Raw genomic sequence first — 20,348 nt, 5'->3', positions numbered from 1 at the left:
CCTTGGGCTTGGAGCAAAACGGAGCAGCTTCCTTTTGCTCTACAGGCTGTGGTCACCTGAGGATGGGACAAGGCACATGCTTGACTGAGTCGGTCCTTTGACCACCCTGCTCAGGAGATATCAGGGAATTAAGCAAGTGGATTGACTGCCATCCCCTCCTGCTCTCTGAGCAATGCAGGAGCTTCCCATGCCTCCCAGCCCGGCCCAACACCAGTGCTCACAGACCCACTGCTGGCAACCACCTCAGTGAATCATCTGAAACTTTTATTACACCGATTTGGTTTACAATCTTTGTACTTTGATATTTCCAACAAAAAAGGCAACATTGTGATATACTGTTTGTACATATATAGAGAGACAGACAGAGCTAGATCATATTGACAGAGTTGAAAAGTAAAAACTGTTTCCCAGTGTTCACAAAAGAATTTATTCACCACGTACCCGCTTCTGCCTTGCCCTGCCTGATGGATACAGACACCGACGGTGCCACCGGCCCCTGGCCAACAGGACCTTTACCTGCACTGTGTCACGCCCATATAGATCAGAAAGGATGGAGTGCGAGGCTGCCCTGACAGCAAGGGCCACACAAGGGGTGCTGACAGGGCTCAGCCCCAAGCCCTCACAGGTTTGTGTAGCTCCCTTCCCAACTATTGATGGATGCTCCAGGGGCTACGTCCAGAAGAATTCCTAACCAGCAGTAGCAGCTGTGAAACCTCCCTACCTGGGCATCTCCCACTACTTGTTTCCCATCCTCGAGACCGAGGTATTGAATATACTTAATTTATTTTTATTTGCATTTACAAAATATTTTCACTGGATGACACACCTCAATGAGATGAGAACTCATGTTCAGAAACAGCAGAAACGACCCAGATCAGCATCAGGCTGATGAAGCAACAGCTCCAGCAGCGAGGGTGGGGGTTTCATGGGGATGGCCTGGTCCTAGGCAAGCCTGCCTGTAGCTCCAAGGACAGGGCTGCAGCTGGTCAGCCAGTTGTGCAATGAAAGCTCATGCTTGGAGGGCAGCAATGAGATCCTGCAGCCATGCTAGCAGACACATGAGGAGGAATTGGCCACCAAAGCCAGTCAGGACAAGGGAAGGAAAGAAAACAGCTTGGGAAAACATGTCATCACCAGATAAACTGCTGACTTGCTTTCCAGGATATTCACTGCTCGTTTTCCTGCAAACAGCTGAGACTATTAACACCACTTAAGCGCCCTTCAAACCCACTCCTGGGCTGCCACACACAGGAATGCCTGGACAGATAGCTGTTGCCTGGAGAACTCTTTGCCCTCTCTCCCATCAATCTCTTGGCCAAAAAGCAAAGTCCAAACCAAGCAGCCTGCACCACTTGCTCACACCCAAGAGCAACAGTCAACTATCTCCCAGTCTGCAAGGGTTGAAACCATTTCAAATGCCACGCACTCTGGCCAGACAGCAACAACAGATTGTTGGAGTGTGAACATTCCTGCTGTTGGTGCATCACTTGTCAGCTCCAGGTCCAGTTACCACAGGGTGGGCAACTGGTAACTCTGTGCTGAGTACAGGGCCAGAATGGATCCCTTAGCTCTCCCATGAGCTTTATCTCCAAGGGGCACTGGCAGGCTTTGAGGAGGGGGGGGTCATTTGTGGGCCTCCATCTAGAGGAGGTAATGAGCTTGGGTAGTGCCACCACCCACCAACGCAGCATGAGCAACACTCAGAAGAGGGACCCCAGTCAAGCTGGGAGCATCCCCCCACCCATGGGTCTGTGCCAGAGAGACCAGGAGAGACGGGGTGGCCGGAAGGTAAAGAGGGGGAATGACACGAGGGCTTGCACTTGGGCTGTGCCGGTGGGTGTCCCACTGGGCTGGAGCAGGGGCACCCGGCTGGCTCCCTCCCGCAGCAGATGGTGAGGCCGGCTTCTGCTGCTCTGAGCAGAGCGCACACGGCAGCAGGAGACAGTGGCCAGCTTCCCAAGCCTGGCGGTTTCTGCTCACAGAGACGCAGGCATCGATTCGCAAGGTGTCACACTGGCATATGTCACAAACAGGATGGCAGGTTGATTTCCAGCACCGACTGGGGGAGGAGGAGCAGGCTGCCACAACGATGAGCACAGGCTGTGCACAGAAATGGTTGCTGTGTTCAGCCTCCCTTTGCTCCCATGGAGCTGGATTTGTCCAGGCTGAGCTGTCCCTGCCTGTTTGGAACCTGCTGGTCCTCTGCACAGTCAGCCAAGGTGCTGGTGGATGGGGTTCCACAGCACAGGGGAAAATGGGGGTCCTGTGCACTGCCTCTGGGACAGCATCGTAGGGTGAGGAGGAAACAGCACGCCTCTAAAACACAGTGCCAACCACTCCTGGCCTGAAATACACCCAGACAAGTGACACAAGCTCTCCCGATCGCTGGGGACCCAGCGCTGTATTCATCAGCCCTACAGCACCCGTGCCCGGTGTGCAGCAGCTTCCCTCCAAACTCAATCACCAGCTAGCCCCATGTACCACCCTGCTGACAGGGCACTTTTGGCTAACCTAGATCCTTTCATTCTTCTTCAGTTGCAGTGAAGAGGGATGAAGCCTAAGCTCACGTGGCTGGGAAGACGGGAAGTGGCGCAGAGCCAAGCCCTGCATCGGCTTCCCTAGGTGGAGGGGACGGCTCAGAAATGAAGCGCTCCTCCTCCCTACAGGGTACGCCTGAAATAGCCAGGCTTGTCAGAGCCCTGTCTCTGGCTGTGATGGATTAGCCTCTCCAAGGCACAAGGCAATTTATTCATTAGTGACATTTACACCTTGTGGCTGCATTACCATCGTGGTTGGTGACACGTGCTCGAGCTGTCAGCGCTGGGCTTGGAGGCGACATTGCTGCTCCAACAGTGCAGCGAGACATGGCCTGGGCACTTCAGCTTAGGAATACCTCCTGCCCGTCTCCTCAGCCAGAGCCTGCACGGATTGCTTTGAAAGCCCACTCTGTTCCTGAGCTTCTCCATCAAATGCCCTGCTCCGTTTCCTCCCCACCCTCTCTCCTTGCAGCACCGTTGCTCCAGCACCGCATCCTCCTGCCCCATTTTGCCTTCTGTCTCCTGTAAAAACCACTGCCTTTGCAAAGCCTTTTACAGCTGTTCTCAACCAGCCCTCTTCTTCCCGTGTCTTGCCAAGCATTCACATGCTATTCTGCCCTCTATCAGCTGCCCTCGGCCCCAGCAGAGAAGCACAGAGCCCGTGTCTGGAGAGTTCTCCAGCAGACATGCTGCTTTCACCACGATGCTGTCCCCTGTCCTGCACTGCCACAATAGCTGACCTGTCTCTCCTCTCCTCCCTGGTCTGGAGACCAGGACCACCAAAACACCAAGACCTTCTGTTTTCTCACTTCAGACAAGTGCCGTGAAATTCTCTGGGAAAGCAAAAGTGATGCCAAAGTGAAGCCAGGATGTGCTGTGGTTGCTCTGCACCAAGCAAGCGGTGGGCATGCCAGGGCAGGGAGCACTGCTGGAAGGCTGTGAACAGGCAGGGTATGGTGAGGTCTGGCCACCAGCATGCCTGTGGTCATCATGCATCTGCTGGCATTTCATGGCTGGCCCATGGCACCCAGCAGGGAGGGGACCAAAATGATGTGAATGCACAGCCTCAGAGGAGTTCAGGCAAGGGGAGTGCTTTGGCTAGCTCAGAGGAATGATACTTTGCACATCGGGTTTGGGGAGAGTGAGAAGAGCTGGAAAGCATTGTCCAGGGAGCAGATCCGGCAGCTCTCCAGTTTCAGGCAGCCAGCAATGGATCAGCTTGTTCTCAAACATAGCTTGCTCCATGCTTTTATCCCTGCTCCCTGCCACTCGCTGCAGCAAATGTGACACTTCACACCATCTCTTCACAGAAACCAGGTCGGGAGTTTCCTCTCACGAGGAACAAGCAATGCTCTGTCACCCTGAAAAAGCCCTTGCCCCAAGGCTGGGTGGGTGTCACCACACCAAAGCCACAAACATATCACCCCTCTGCAGGGCCACAGATCCCAGCTGTGCAGGAGCACGCAGAACCCCACCCTGCCACATGCGGGTGGATGGCCATGTCACACCTCCAGGGGCAGAGAAAGATCTTAAACTCCGGCCTCTGTTTCTGACCAACCTACCCCACTGCAAAGCCACAGGGCCACCATCCTGATGTGCCTTGAGCATTCCTTCTCTACCAGCACAGCACATTACTAACAGAGATGGATAACCCAGATAACCCACATTATCACCAAAAATCCTTTTTTTTTTCAAGCAAGGAAGAGCAATGTCTCGCAGCTGTTAAGGCCTTCTAGTTGCATTTCAGTTTGAAAAAGCTGTTGGCATTTCCAAAGTGAAATCCTGTTATTTTGGGGTCTAGTTGTCACCACTGTTTGCCCAGTCAGCTGAGCAGTGCTGCTCCATCAGACACACTGCTACTCTCACTCCCCTGTGCTCAGCCCCTGGGGACAGGCTCTTCCTGGGGGCAGGTGCAGCACAAACAGAGCCCACCAGCTTCTGCCAGGGCTGAGCAGGAGGTGATGCCTGCTTTCAGCTGATCCTCCCTCTGCATCTGCTTCTGGAAATGTGCATAGACTCAGGCTTGGGATTTCCCAAACTTTCACCCTGACTGGTCCATGGGCTGCCATCCAAAGTCTGAATTCATGTCACGGCAGCTGACGGCGCTGCTAATGGACGTTGGGACCATGGGACTGATACAAAGTAGTACATCACCTCACCACATTCTAGCTAGGCTTTTTCTTTCACTAATGTGAGTAGCTAAGATCGCAGAAGCAGCTTGTGCTGATGGAGAGTGAAAGAACCTCATGTGTCTGTATGTGAAGTTATTTTGTTCTACAAAATCCACTAAATTATAATCACAGTAGGTGATCCATCCATTCACAGAGTTCGAAGGACTGGGGAGGGTTCAGGATGGGCACCAATTTCTCACAAGCTTCATTTCCCCCAAATGAAGTTTATAAAAACCAAACAAATGAACAAACAAAATGGCCCAACAAAAAGAGTCTTCCTGGGGAATGGGGGAGGAATAAAACCCACTTAGCTTTCCAGCAGCCACTGTGCTTATTCTCAGTGCTGGATGGCCATGCTGCACATTGTAATGGGCTCCTGAAAATCTGGCAGCTTCTGGAAGAGTTGCATAGGTGGATGATATACCTTTTAGTAGAGCCTGTTTACCAGCCGCAGGAAGAGGAGCTTGTTGAAGTCCACAGGGAAACTGTCCCTCCCCCAAGACAGACATGAGGTAAGGAGGGAAGGAGGAAGGGCAAGCCACGAGGCCATGGGTCTTGCAGGTTCAGTTCTGTCCTTGGGACCTCTTTTCCCTCAGAGATGGAAAGGCTACGGTCCTGTGGGAGAAGGCTCCTCTCCCAGTGCTGTGGAGGTACTGTGGAGGTCAATTTGCTTGTTAGCTTGCTTTTGAGGGAGTTGATGAGATCACATCCATAGGCATAACGTTCCCCTTGGTGGAGCAGCTGTGATGGAGGCAGTAGAGCAGAACAATTCAACCCACTGCTTGTAGAAACTACAGATATTCAACATTCATTCGTGTTGGCTAAGTCCCAACACAAACTCTATGCATCAAAGCAACACTGTGACAGATCAATTTTTCTGGACTCAAGGATGGACCCCTCGGAGGAGCTGCTAAGCCAACCTCACATTAGTATAGAACCACTGGCTTCAGTAAAATTACACTAGCAATGAACATAGCCCATTAATTTCTACCTGAAGTGCGACTATGCCCTCTTTCCACTTTTTCCAGAATGCCCACAGGGAAAACAACCGTAGGCAGGCTCAGCCCCAAGTCCCCACTGGAGTCCCAGGTCCTATGAACCAGCCTTTGGTCCCATGCATACCTGGTCCAGTGGAGAGTGTAGGCCCAAGTGCATCACAGGAGGCAGCAGCACCAGACAGAGCTATCACTTAAACTGTGTCTCATTTCTGACATTACCTGGATCCAGATCACATTGCTGCAGACTTTATTCTAACCACTGAATATAAATGAAACATGATCAGAAGGACACATCCCAACTTGAGACTTACAACTCTTTGGCAACACAACATCTTGGTGGTGGTGTAGCATTTCAGACCCAGTCCCTACAGCGACTGCAGCAGAGTAGGAGCACATTGCAGCAATCTGTATGCTGCTAAAGGCAGCACCCTGGTGACATTAGACAGCAGTACTGAAGCTGTGGTTGGAAAGGCTGGAAGGAGACCTTAAAAGGCATTATTCGTCCCACCTGCTAATCAGCAGGTGCTGTTTTACTGGCATTGGATGCTACATAACTTTCTTAAACTTCCACTTAATAAACCTTTACCTGCAGTTCTCTCTCCATGGGCATCCATCAGTTATTAAACATCTCTGCAGCCTCTTGAGTGAATGGACAACAAAGAGGGCAGAGACCAGCTGGATCCCTAATGTGCATTTTATAGGGAGTAGAAAGGAAGGGGGGTGCACTTGCTTGACAACAGATGAACAGCAGCTTCCTCAGCCCTAATACTGCGCATTTGCCTGGAAGGCCTGGCCTTGGCCATAGGCTCAGATCTCCTCTCCCCACCCTAACAAATGCCCCTACAGCTGCTCACCCTGACAGGCCTCTCTGAAACCTCCCTCCTTGGTGTGGAGTGAGACATGACACACAGTGGGCTCAAAGAAGTACCACTTGGCTGGTTGGTGTCATTGACAGGTTCTGCACAAGCAAAGGGCTAGGCACTATCTGGGAAGCTTCCACGGTGCTGAAAGATAGATAAATGGGTGGTGATGTGTCTTGATGATCACCTAATCCAGAGCTTCTCACACACTCCTCTCTCTCTTTCTCTCTCTCTCTTTTTCTCTAGTTCAGAAAAGCTGGAGAGCTTTTAAGTACCTGACAAGTATACCGACAGCAACTGGAAACACCAAATAGCCCACACTCATTGTCCAGCCTTGCAGCAGTAAGGACTCAGCCCTCTTCTGGGTTGCATTAGCACCGTGAAGGGCCACAAAGAGGAGCTGGTAGCATTCCTGCCTCCCTTTTGGTATGTGAGGAAAGCCTGCTGCTGAGTGCAGTGCTGAGCCTGACTCTCAGCCCATGGAAAGCTGCAATGTTTGAATGATGTATGGAAAAAAACAAAGCCATCTGACTGCAGAGATCCTCCCAGTTATTGCCCCCATCATACTGACAAGCATCCAGCTTTGACCTTCCCAGAGGGTGATGTGTGCTGCCCTGCTTTCCTTGTGTAAGAGGCCAGCAGCTCTGTATACTCCGCTCACTTTGAGAGATCTTCTGCACCAGAAATGAGGACACAGCCACCCTGACAGACCAAGGCATTGCTTGCACCTTTGGTCCTCTCCCCTTGCCTGGGCCAGGCTCAGAGCAGGAGTGACATACTCACTACACAGTGAAAACTTCTGCATCACCACTCAAGCCAGGGTCTGGTGAGGGAGATCAAGACTCTGGGATTGGTGAAGAGAAGGCTACAGATAATAGGCTTGCTTGTGTCAGGAAGGCCATGAGAAAAAAGAACAGAGCAAATTAGACTCACCAGTCAAAGGAGGAGAAGTAATGGGATTAAGATACAGCAGGGAGAACTCAGGTTAGATATAAGGGAGAAGGCTATCCTGAGAGGAGCAGATTGGGCCATCGAATGACCTGCCAAAGGAATCATCACCACCAACACGGGTACAGCAGAGAGCAGACACAAGTCTCAGGAAGAGCAGACACCTGACCAGTGCTGGGTGACGTGTATGTGCCAGGAGATGGGACCACTCCACCATGGAGAGGCTGTGCGCCAGAACAGGGACAGGCCATCTCTGGGTATCTGTGCTCATAGCCTGAGCCGTAAGGAGAATTATAGCAGCTGCCCTTGGCCCAGGGCACTACGGTCTCTCACCAACCCTTAGGAGGAAACCCTCTTTGCCAGCAGTGTCCCATGCCAGGAGACAGAAGGGAGAGCCCAGTTTTCTGCTCTGAACTTTCCTGCCTGACTAGACATGCCAGGATGAACCCTAGTTTCAGTCTCTCCTCTTCAGCTCCACCACTTCTATGTCAAGCCACCAGGCAGCTCCTGTCCCTGTTGCCCAGCTCCCCTACCATGTCCAAGTGCACCATCCCCCTTTCCTGAGCCTGATGCAGGGCACAAATGTCTTCCCCCTTGAGAGAAGGGAATTGGATAGACCAGGGGGGCAGCTCTACCAGGTGCATTGGGGTAGCAGGGCCAAGAATATGAGGGAGGGGATCTCTGAGAAATCCTGGCATGCAGTGGGGAACACTGGCTAGAGAGGTCCCACTTCTCAGGGTACTGTGGGTCTGGAACAGCCACAGACAGCAGCATTGGGACTTCAGCTGGGACCACACCTGGGACCTGGCTGCAGCTGGCACCATGTACATGGGGAAGGTGTTCAGCAACAGGAGGACTGTATGGATCCCTCAGGTCAGAACAGCAGCTGTGCCTCAAAGATCCACCTGGATAGACCACCTCCAGAATAAGATTTCATAGGTGAAAATGGGGCCAGAGGAACAAGGCAAGGCATTCCCATGGAAAGCCCCAGAAAGAGCCAAGGACACAGTGCCTGAAACTCTGCTGCAGGTGCTAAAAGCCGGGGGGGCACAGAGACCCTGCTAATCTGTCCCTATTGTGAAGACTGTCTGCCCCAGGGAACTAAAAGGCCTGCCAAAACTTAGATAAATCCATCTGTCCATGGCACCTTGGAGGCTGGAGATAGAAAGATGAGCCATTACAGCCTAATTTAAGCAATGTGCAGGAGACTTCAAAGAGAACACATCAGGAAGGACATGTGGGGATCTCATTCCTCACTAATGACCCGTTGCAGTTCCACTGTCTCAATTCACTGGGACATACAGGCACACGCCATTATCTCCCCAGAGTCACGAGAACACTGAGCATTGGCCTTGGCTTACATTAGACCCTTGGAGAGAGAAGCATGAGTGCACAGCAAGCCAAATGTCATTACTAAGCATGGAAATCCCAGGGCTGCTTTCACCCAGTCTGAATCTGTGCCAAAAATAATGAGAACAAAACGCAGAGAGGGATGTGCCCACACCGGAGACCTTATGCTTCTCTGTCCTCCAAGGGACCCTCTTCTTTAAGCCAGCATCTAGCTCTGGTAGTGAAAGTATGGGCAGATGCTAAGACAGAATCATAAACACAGTGAGATTTTAAGGAACTTCAAACCACCGCTGTTTGTAGTTCAGCACCCGAGATCCAGGAGGACAAGGTGACTCGGAGGGCAAGAGACACTAACCAGGATACGCAGGGCATGAAGAGCAGAACAGACTGCTCTGGGGAAAAGACAAGTGGAGCCCTACAACGCCCACAGGTGCTGACCACTCCAGGCTTGCCAGCAAGACATGACTTTCAGAAGAGGACCAGTGTGGTACATCGGGTGCATTTGCAGCCTCCTCAAGACCTGGGAGGCAAAGCAGTACAGCAGCACGATGAGAGAGACAGACTCCTCATTAATAGCTGGCAGGAGGAAGACGGCTGGACAAAATACAGTGCCTCACTGTTTGCCCTTCTGCGACAGATGGGGAGGCAGACACCAAGCTCAAATGCCCAGGTGCCAATGGACTTGCCCTTGTCACCCAAGACCTGCTGCTCTTAGCTGTTGTTCGCCCCAGCTGATGAGGGAAGCGGGGTGAGGCTGAGGAGTAGTGCTGTCTGGAGAAATCGCTGCCCGATTTGGCATGCACTCCCGCAAAGAGCTGACTGGAAAGGAGACAGCTTTTCTGAGAACAAGGACACGAGACCTGGGGATGTGTTGCTGAAGGAGGAAAAGCTGGGTGTCTGCATGCTGCAGACACTGATGCAGCTTCAGTGACACAAGGGCTCTTTGCCCAATGTCACTGAGATCCTTTCCATCAGGGTGGAAGGGACAGCACAAAGCTCAGACCAACCTGCCCTGACAAGAGCAAGGCAGAAGAATCCAGTAGCTAATGAGCTACACAGAAGTCACCTCACTTCTCACAGCCTGACACCTCCCTGCAAAAACCTCTGTCATGCAAAATGTTGAGTTTTAATCAGGTTCTCCTCTAATGTATCCCTGGCCTCTGTTCTACAGAGCAGCCCTCTTGGCAGATGCCTCCTGCACAGGTTCTGCACCAATAGTGGGGTCCCACAGAAAGGGAATCCTTGTGCTGCTCCTCCTTTCCCAAGCCCAGGTTCCCAATGCTCCAGCATGCTTTTGCATTTGTCCCTCCTATCCCCTCAGAACTCTCTGCCAAAATGAGGCTTCCAGGAGCCTACAGCTCAGAGACCCCAGCCACAGGCCCAGCTGGATCTCATGCAAAATTCACTCCTGCAGACATGCACCAACCTGCTGCTCCATTATCAATAGGTGAACTGCAGCTGAACCTACCAGAGACTTCCTTGATGCTTGGCTGAACCAATTAGCACTCACTTCAAAGCCAGGAAGGGTCCCCAGCCACTTGATGTGCCACCTGATACCACGATGTCTGTCCCAGTGCCATCCTCTTCCCCTTCCCCAGCTCACCAGGGGCCTCCCATTTTCTCTTTCCAGCTGAGCCCTTCTCCAGCAAACACACCAGCAGCACTGCAGATCTTTGCTCTTTGCTCCATCTGGATTTGCACATTCATCCCTTCCCCGGTGCTGCATGCCCAAACAGAAAACCCTTTACCAAGGGGATGCTGACTCACAGCTGGCACGCCGAAGCTTCCTAAGGAGCTGAGCCTGGGATCCTCTGGAGGCAATGCCATTCCCAGCAGTGAGAACAAAGTAACAGTCGGAGCATGGTCTAAAAAAAAAGTGGGGAGGGTGGGGAATGGTCAGGGGGGAAGGGGAAGAGCTGGATTTGTGGCTTTCAGCCTTTGCTCTAACCTGCCGCTCAGCTCCATGCGCCTGGGTACCCCTGACCTTCCGTCACAGGCAGCGACACCCTGCTCCCAGGGACCCGTTCTCCTCCCCTCTGTGAGGGGTCTTGCTCCAGTGTGGGAAGCAGGGTGGGCAGAGGTGCAGCGAGGTGCTTTTTGGTGGCTGCTGGTTCCTTGGAGCACGAGCCAGCCTGGAGCCAGGGCTGGGAGCCAAAGCCACCCCCTCCCTGCATCGGGCCTGTCATTTTATTCCCCCCTTTGGGTCTTGATACCATGAATTACGGTTCTGCGGTCGGTTTGGTTGAAATTTTTTTTTTTTTTTTGCATGTGGTCTAGAGTTCTGTGCCGTGTCAGGGGAAGCATCAGCATCCAGCCCTCTGGGAGGTCAGAGCCACAGCGGGAGAAGCTTTTGCTGGCTGCTGGAGCAGGATGCCATGTCCACTCCATCCTGATGTCCTCCTAGGCTACCCCCCTGTGCTCTGCTCCCCAAATCCTGCACTGGCTCAGGCCAGGCAATGGACAATGAGATCTCACCGCCTTCTGCTTTCACAGTGAGGTCTCCACGCAGGACCCATTGCGATGGAGGTGACGGTGGTCGTGGTTCAGGCAGCCTTCGTTGCGGTGTACAATGAGGACGGGGAAGTAGAGGGCATCCTGATAAGGAGGGGGGTCTTCCTCCTCCACAGTCACCTGGCTGGAGAGGCGTGTCTGCTCGGTGGGGCAGCTCTGCTCGTTCAGGCTGCCACTCCGGCTCTGCCAGAGGCAGCTGCGGCGCGAGCCGTACAGGCGGCCCAGGGAGAAGCGGCTGCTGCTGAAGGGAATCCTGGGACTGCCATTGCAGATGCTCAGAGCACTGCGGGAGAAGATGGAGGAGCTGCTTATAGTCCTGTGGCACCGCTCGCAGTTCTGCCGGTAGCCCCCGTAGCGGCAAGCAGAGTAGCTGGTGCAGCTGGAGAGCCCCACCAAGTCCATCAGGACTGCTTCCGAGTAGCTGGGCACCAGCTGCTGGTTGGATCGTATGTGCCACTCCAGCTCGGTGCTGTCCACCGTGTTGACACGGGGCATCCTCCGGCAGAAGGAGCGCTCCTCGGCCGGTGTCACTGCCACGTAGTCGAACCCAAAGAGTTTTTCCACGTGGTAATGGACATAGGAAGTGCGGTACTCATTTAGCACCCGCAGGGGCCAGGATAGGGTCAGCAGAGCTGCCACCCAGAAGACGTAGTGAGATACGTACCAAGGCAGGTTGTCTGGGTCGGAAAAGGCCACCATGTATTCCTTGAAGTCCACATTTTTGAGGTGCATCCCCTCCCTGGCCTCCATGTAGTCATCTAGGCCCTCGTTTTCCGTGAAGAAGCGGGCCCGCTGGGTCAGATAGGAGTTCTCGGACTCCACATTGGCAAAACTGAAACACTTGGTGAAGCGGAGCCGTGTGGCTGGGTAGCTCTCCAGGTCAATGAGGTCCTTGGAGATGTCCTTAACTCCACAGTTGGAATAATCAAACTCAGCCTCTGCCACGTGGGTGTTGACTCGCTCGTGGTACACTTGGGTGGTGGTGTAGGCGTCCCCGTTGCGATAGCGGGTAACCTGCCGAGTTCTGCGCACGTAGTGGTAGCTGATGGCCTTCCACCAGATGCAGGGGGTTGCCTGCTGCATCCGCTGCACACGCTCGTGCACACTCTCCACGTCTACCTTGTACTGCAGCTCGTTGCGTGTGTAGCAGTGCCAGCACTCCACCAGGTACACCACATAGAGCATCACCAGGAAAGCCAAGGGGATGTAGACGTAGCCGTTGGAACAGGGGCTGTCGTGGTACATCATGGACTTGCCCTTGTAAGCACTGTCAAAGGTCAGCCGGGTCACCTTGGTGACGTGGCACCAGGTCATGGCTCCCATGCAGCCATACATGAGGAGGGACAGCAGCAGGCATTTCCAGTGGGACTCTCGGCACAGGGACTTGCTGAGAGACTGCTTCACCGGCCGCTGCTGCTCCGGGGGACCAGGGAGAAGGAGAAAGAAAACAAGAGAGGAGTCAGTAGGCTGCAGCGGCAGGGGAAGGGGAGCAGGCAGCAGGGTGCTGAGGTAGCACCTATATCTCTGCGAACAAACAGCAGATGCCGTGGGGCTCCCGGCCTCGGCGGGCAGGGCAGAGGCCCAGATCTCTCACAGGATGACAGTCATGCAGTGCAGGCAACTGTCACCCCCACTTCCCTTTGTGGTGCTCTGCCCCTCCCTGGGAGACAGAAGGAGCCCAGATGGACATGGGGGAGAGTGGCAGAGGACAGCTCTGTCAGCCACACCCTGGGCATCCCCCTTCTTCAACAGGGAGTAACCCCTACCATCGCCACTTCCCAGGGAGAGGTCATGGAGCACAAGAAAAGAGCCTGGGTGATCTCCTCCACATTCCTCAGCTTTTGCACCCACCCCACCAGCACAGGGTGACGGGGGTCCCCTCTTCTACTGCCTCTGCCCTGTGCATTGAGAATGTCTCCTTTTGCTTCACAGCTGGTTGTGAGTCGTCCCCTCCATCCCTCTCCATGCATCCCAAGCAGCAACTGCAGGTGTGAGCCCCCATTTCCGTTCTCCTCAGGGGCAATGTCAGAGGCTCCAGCTCTAACTGATGTCATCCCACCTAAACCCCTCACCACAGCTCATCCCACTGCACAAGTGTCTCCCCTGCTTCCCAGTAATGACCAACAGCAACATTCCAATTTCTCCCACCGGGGCAGCACAAGCTGCCTGGGGTGCTTGTAAGATGGAGAAACAGACCTTCTGCAGCTGGGAACGTCTGTGTTTGGTAATGACAATTCCCACTACAACACTTGGCAGCCTAAGGAGCTCTGAAGTGCTTCTCAAGTGCTTCATAAACCACACCAATGAGAAAGTACTTTTCCATGATTGAAATGCAGTCACCTCTGGTAGGAGAGAAAGCAAATATGGAGTAACATCCTAAAAAGTGTCCAGGCTGGAAGAGAGGAGCATCATACCAATCTGCAGCAGCAAGGAGAGCAAGAGGCCACTCACAGCTGCTGGCAAATATCCCTGCTTGCACTGGGATTCAGCTGTGACAGCCCACACTTCTGAAAAAACTGCTCTCAGGTCTTTCATGGTGAAGAAAAAGCAAAACTTCAGCAACAGGACTTTTTAAAGGGATTGCACTGGTGCCTTTACCATAGGAACAGTGCAGAGTTTCACACAAATCCACGAAAAAACTTGGTTAAGGAAACCTCTGTCTCTCTGCAACACTCTGAGTCTCAAGTATTGACCCAGCTTTGTCTGTGAGACGTAACATCTCACCCAAAGAAAGAAGAAGCAAAGAAACTATTTGCTTTCTTACACAAAAGATTTCATCCAGCAATCTCCAAAGGTGCAACCTGAGAGAGGGGGTCAAGAACCCCAGCCTTGCACAGATGCCACAAAACTCACTCAGAGGCTTTGAGCTTTGCTCTCCCTCTGCACCTGCAGGCAGCAGCAGCTCCTGAGATCACCTCCACCGTGGCAGGGGCCAACACCAGCTGGAATGACACCACTCAAGGTGCTGCAGTCCAAGCCTGGCTCCATTATTCTCCACTCCTGAGCACGCTGGGCTGGAGAGGTCTCTCATCCAGGAATCCCAAACAACTGAATGGGCTCACACTGTTAGAAAGTGGGAGGGGCACTTTCACTCTGGCATGAAAAGGAAAATTAAAGCAAGAAACAGAGATCACAAGGCCACCAGCAGGTCTAGGGACAGATCTGGGCCTCTTCTTTCCTTTAAGAAATGCATCTTGCTCTCCTGAAGAGCCCCTCATTCCTGGCTTGGTGCTCTAGAGCCCCACAGGCCAATCTTTCCTCCCTGTCCTTGTCAAAGCCTGCCAGTGGGACTTCTGTCACTGCACTCAGCAGGGCTGGATCCAGCCCAAATCTCTAGCAGAGGTTTCTCTCCTAGAAGCATGGAGCTCCCCTGTCTGCCCAACCCAACAGCCAGCCTGTGATGAGAAAAGCAGGTGGCACAACCAGAGAAACCACTGTTGGCAAGGGGAATGGTGGTACATCCCACTGGCAGTCCCGAGCATCAGCTGAGCTCCCCTCTTTGAAGCCACCAGCTGAGAGCAAGAGCTGGAGACAGACAGAGCCCAGGGCTGGCACACAGGGTCGTGCTGGTCTGCAGGCAACTCAGAGAGGTGCAGGGTGGCTCTGCTGGCAGTGCTGGAATGAACACACGTGCAGCCCAGTCTTCCCAGTGCAACTGACCACTGCAGCAGCCTCAAAGTCATGGGGCAAGAAGGGAACCCCAGCTAAGAGAAAAAGGAGTGAGGAGAAAAAGAGAGGGCCTTTCAGGAGACAGAGCCAGCCAGCTGAGCTGTGCTCTCCCTCCTGAGGTCAATGCTGCAGTTACAGGAGCGAGCTCAGATCCCTCTGTCTTTGCTTGGTTGCAGCACAGCTCTCCCATGCTGGAATACTGTACCACTGCCCAGGCAGCTAAAGGTTTCCTCTCTCACTGCTGCCTTCTGCGTTGCAGGCTTTCCCTGGCAGCGGCAGCTCTGACTGTGAGGATCTAAAGGAGCTGCTCAGCCAAAGGAGGAGCATGGGGAGGGTCTGAACAGGGGCCTTGGAGTGGTACACACCAAACCCAGGGTGTCTGTGGGGTGTAAATGCTGAGAAACAGCACCTTGTTCAGGAGGCAGCTCTGCAAACGGAGCACAAGGAATAAAGCAAAGCATCCAGCTCATTCATTTTCCAGCTGAGGAAGGGGCACCGGAATGACAAGTCTTTGGACACGTCTGTCTCAGAAAAGCAAATTCCACCTCACAGTCACTCCCCAGCCCTTCACATTCCGCACTGCCTGTGTTGCGGGAGAAGGGCGATGCTGGCTGTCACCCTGCAGAGATGTAGGCAAGCCCCATTGCGGTTACCCACCCAGGGCAGGGAGCACGATGCAGCCCAGGCTTGGTTCCAGGAACTGTGTTAGCAGGGCTCTAGTCCACGCATTAGTCTCCTCCTAGGACTACGCAGTACTTAGATACTGCGGTGCTTTTACGGGGTCACACTAACCCCTGCTGTAAACTGTTTACAACCCGGTTTTGTCCTAGGCTTTTGAGGTGAAACACATACACCTCAGCGACACTGGTGGGGTTTCCAAAAGCTGATCAAGTGCCAATGACGGGATATAACCACAGCAGAGACGGAGGAGGAGCCAGATGCAGAGTCTAATCCCAATAGGAACTGCAGCATCCCTGCTCCTCTCCCAGGCTGCATAGGGCTCACAGGAGCAAACAACCAGCTCCACAGATTCCCCCGCAGAAGCAGCTGAATAAGGTTGTCTCCTTGAGCTCTTAACCAGCCTCGGATAAGTCCAGCATAGCAAACAAGCAGATGAAAAAGCTGGGGAAAGAGAAATCTGTCTCAGAACAGTGTCACTAGGAGGAGAGCAGGCACTGATATAAATGCCATCGTCATTTGCCATTGCTGCAGTCTGATGGAACGAGGCAAAAGACTTGTCCTACTTCACCGCAAACAGGGTTTCCCTCCATCACCGGAGCCTCCCTCACTGCTCAGACTCCAGCAGTGGAGAGTGGTAAGCAAATCTGCTACTGCAGGTGCACTGAAACATCCCTGCAGTGCTAGGGGGTAAAGCTGGCCATAGCTTGGCTGAACCTGTCGTGGGATCTCAATCGGCTCCCTTCTCTGTGCTTCAGTTCACCACACAGAACGCACGGGGCAACCCTTAGCAGGCGCTAACTGTGACACATCTCGGGAAAGGCAAGTAGGCTGCTGCTAGGGCCTCCCCTCCCTCCTGCCTGGCACTGGCCTCTGACATTGCCCCTGAGGAGAATGGAGATGGAGGCTCACACCTGCAGTTGCTGCTTGGGATGCATGGGGAGGGATGGAGGGGATGGAGGGGACGACTCACAACCAGCTGTGAAGCAAAAGGAGACACTCTCAATGCACAGGGCAGAGGCGGTAGAAGAGGGGACCCCCATGACTGCTTGTGCTAAACTCCTTTGAGATATGGGGGATCCTCTTCTTAAAAAACAGCCTCAAGGGGACCAACATGCCCAGCACACCAGTGGTCAAGCTCATGGGTCAAAATCCCTTAATCACCCCTGCAACCTTGACCCTGCAACTTTGAATACTGAAACCCTTCAAGTTCTTCAAGCTCCTCTCTGTATCATCAGCCTGGCCCAGGTCCCATCCACTGTCCCCTTTTTTAACATGTGTTTCCATGCTATCACCTCCCATGCCTCTCACCCGCCTCTTCCTGCAGAGACCTCCATGAAATCTCCGATTCATCCCCAGAATGCTAATCCTTCATTTCCCGAGATGGCCTAGGGTTCAGAGGGTTAGGTGTCCTAGAGACAGCCCCTCTAGAGGGCTGAAAAAACAACCAAAAGAAGCCCCAGAGCAGCAGCCCAAAGGCCCAGGTAGCTCCCGAGTGCCAGGTGGTGGCAGCAGCTTGCAGGGGACTCCAGAGGGACTCCTGAGCATCAGTTTCCATGGCTCTTCCCTAGGATTCACTTACATCATACAAGAAATGAGTAAGCCCTGATCCCTTTGACCTCAAATCCCCAGAATAAGGGAGGTAGGGAGGATCCAGTCATTTCTAGGAATTACCACTGTCTTCCAAGGCTCTGGACAAACACTGGCAACTCCTGGCCAGGATGGTCCCAGCAAATACCCACATCACATACCCCATGCCTACAGCCCCGGTTCAGGAACTACCTGCCTAGAAGAAAGAAGTGGCTCAGTCCCAGGCTGGCAGTGTTGCCAACTGCAGAGGACAGAGGAAGGCTGAGCATCTACAAGCCAGGGAATCCTGCCAGCAGTCAGATCCTGCAGTGGTACCAAGGTCTCCATTTTACACAGCAACTTGGAGGAGGACTGCTTCCTTCTATCAGATCCCACCTGAGCAGCAGGACAAGGACATATTTTTGCTTGTTCCCAGGCTGAAGACCTTGTCCCTTGACGTTTCCTACCCTCCAAGTACGAATTGATGAGTAAAATTCAGTTCACCACCACTAAATGTAGGTGTAGGCGTGTGATGCCAAGAGGGAACAAGGGCTCAGTCAGCTCTGGCTAGTAGCTCTTGCTACTTGCCTTGCTGGGACAAGCCGAGGAGCACCTGAAGCCCTGCCTGGTTTCCTGGCTCCTAGACACAGCAACCTGATATCAAGATGAGGCACCTTCAAACAGGACAGAGCACATTTCCCATTTTCCAGACATCTCTTCTGGCTTCCCACTCACCCTGGCCAATGGACCCTGACATGTGGGATTCAGCCACACTGCAGGGACATTCAGCAGTGCTGGCACCAGCAGTTGGTTCTGATGGAAATGAGGACATTGCACAGCCTGTATGGCATTACATAGGAACTAGAGGGGAGGAGGAACATTCTCCCCTCCTGATAGTTCTGAAGACAAGAGAATTGCACTAGTCAGTCCATGAATCCGAGCTCGCCACTAAAATCTCTCCTCATTGCATCAGATGAGATGCCAGCAAGCATGGCACTGTCAGGAGAGGCTGCAGCTTCCCTCTCCTCCGTCAGCTGCTACATGCAAGTCTGCAATAGCTTCTGGCCACAGGAAGGATGCCCTTAGCCTCAACAGAGCAGGTCATGGACTACAGCCTTTCTGCCTGCTCCCATGGAGTATTACAACACTGACACCATAGTGGGCAGCCACCGCGGACCAACCGAAGCCTGGACAATCTCATAATCCCTGCAAGCCATGGGGCACTGTAGGTGAGGGAAACTCATCTGGGTGCTATCCCTGCTACACTTCTTTCACCCAAACTGGCTCTTGCTCTGGCACCCTGAAAAGTCTGTGCTGTCTTCAAAGTAGCACCAGCACTGCCAGAGCAGCAGCAGTAAGAGACCCCATCACAGCATGGCACAAGCATATCCTTGTGCTAAAAAAGCACCTCACAGTTTAGCTACCCTCATCAGGATCTGTTTGAAGAGCTGGGCTCAGGTCATCAGCAGTTGTTGAAAGGAAGCAGGAAGAGAGGAACAGACACAGAGCAGAGTATACAGTACTTGTACAGCTTCACAGTCCTTGAACTTCAGCATTCCTCTCATGCAATTATTTATATCTAAATATAAATCTGTATATATAGAATAACTGTGCATGGGTATGCATGTTCTGCCCAAGCCAAGGAGGCAGAGAATACCAGGATTATGCAGCACTCACAAACTGCAGCTCCTCAACAGCAGAAGGGGAAGTGATGCACCAGCTTCTGAGTACCCCCCAAGCTGCCCTTTGAGCTGTGGTCTCACCAGACAGGACAGCCCACCACACCAGGAGAACGCTGCCCTTCCTACACTGCCTAGATGCTCTCCATGGGTCAGCAGCCCCATGGCATAAGGTGAGTCTCACTAGTCAGTGCAGTTGCTCTCTTCTTGGGAAGCCCAAGCTGTAAGCAGGAGCTGTAGAGGCAGACAAAAGGGCTGGCACATCTGCCTCCTGGTGCTGCTCCTGAGGCACAGGACACCCCACTCGTGACCCTGTATGGCATCTACTGCCTAGACTCCAGAAAAGTCATCTGGTGAGCGAGACTGCAGCACACCTGGAGGCCAGGCTGCGCTGTACCTGGCCTGCCCCAACCTGCACCTTCCAGTTTCCCTAGATAACCTCCAGCTGGGAGCAGCCACCAGCAACAGCCCTTGACTTTGCCATGTCCCCAAGCCCTCTACCCTGCTGCCCACCGAGTCTTCCCTCACAGTGCCCCAGGCAGCTGTGCCACATTCCGGATGCCCCCAGAAGCCAGCACACAGCAAGGAGGGGGTCTCCACGTCCACTTCTCCCAGGCATAACAGGCTCTGCCCGTGGCAGTAAGCCCAAACGGTGCCCCGCGCTTCCCGTTTGTGATTTTCTCCCTTCCTCCTCCATCCCGGCCACTCCGGCCCCGGCCCCCGCTCCGGACGGCGCTGGCTGCTGCTTCCCTTCCAGCCCCGGAGGCTCCGCGGCGATGCCCAGGTGACGGGCGAGCGATAGAGAAGCGCCGGGGCAGCCCATCGGCTGCGGAGACCGACGGGAGGGTATCCTCGCCCCCCAAAGCTCCCCCCCGCCCCGCCCCGCCGGCCCGCACCGCATCCCCGGGGCCGGAGGGGGGCGAGAGGGGCTCTCAGCGAGCGGGTCCGTACCTGTGCGGGCAAAGCCCGGCCCGGCCCGCGGCGGGGCAGTCAATGAACGCGCCATGCAAAGCGGGCGGGGAGGGAGGGTGGTAGGGGGCAGCCCCGGGCGGGGGTGCGGCCGCTCTCCTCACCTCCTCTCGGGCCCCCTCCGCCTCCTCCTCCGGAGGCACCGGCGTGCTGCTGCCTCCCTCGCTGGCGGCGGCCGCCGAGGCCGGGGGGGACATGGCGGCGGGGGCGCCCCGCTGGCGGTGCCTGCGGGCTGGGCAGCCGCATTATCCCGCCCGCCGCCGGGCGCTGCCTCGCCGGTCGCCGGGCGGGCGGCGGGGCGGCGCGGCGGGCGGGCGGCGCGGCGGCATCGCCCCCAGCCGCGGCTCGGCGGCAGCGCTGGCCGCCCGCCGGCCCCGGCCCCGGCCCCGCCGCAGCGCAGCGCCGCTAC

The 20,348-nt window shown here is 54.3% G+C and overlaps 1 protein-coding gene across 6 annotated transcripts; it reads right to left on the bottom strand.

Moving 5' to 3' along the window:
* Window positions 1-243: 243 nt before the first annotated feature.
* Window positions 244-20,348, bottom strand: TMEM151B (transmembrane protein 151B). 6 transcript variants are annotated; one of them, XR_004238900.1, is made up of 3 exons: window positions 20,044-20,348; window positions 10,333-12,788; window positions 244-5,449 (listed from the first exon to the last, which is right to left on the bottom strand). XR_004238900.1 is itself a non-coding variant. In XM_032102721.1 (3 exons), the coding sequence occupies exons 1-2, from the start codon at window positions 20,134-20,136 to the stop codon at window positions 11,352-11,354; spliced, it is 1,530 nt and encodes a 509-aa protein (XP_031958612.1). In that variant the 5' UTR covers window positions 20,137-20,348; the 3' UTR covers window positions 244-10,729; window positions 11,340-11,351. The 6 variants fall into 6 exon arrangements, 2 of the variants coding, with proteins under 2 accessions (XP_031958612.1, XP_031958611.1); XR_004238902.1 differs by having other exon boundaries at window positions 10,613-12,788; XR_004238901.1 differs by having other exon boundaries at window positions 10,632-12,788.

The sequence above is a fragment of the Corvus moneduloides genome, chromosome 3 (assembly GCF_009650955.1).
Source record: "Corvus moneduloides isolate bCorMon1 chromosome 3, bCorMon1.pri, whole genome shotgun sequence".
NCBI classification, from domain to species: Eukaryota; Metazoa; Chordata; class Aves; order Passeriformes; family Corvidae; genus Corvus; species Corvus moneduloides.
This window is presented reverse-complemented; position numbering and strand designations above follow the sequence as displayed.

Coding starts and splice junctions, on each gene's coding strand:
- TMEM151B (XM_032102720.1), bottom strand. CDS start 20,136: ATGTCCCCCCCGGCCTCGGCGGCCGCCGCCAGCGAGGGAGGCAGCAGC. Junction 12,789..20,043: donor CGGAGGGGGCCCGAGAGGAG/GTGAGGAGAGCG, acceptor CCCCCGGAGCAG/CAGCGGCCGGTGAAGCAGTC.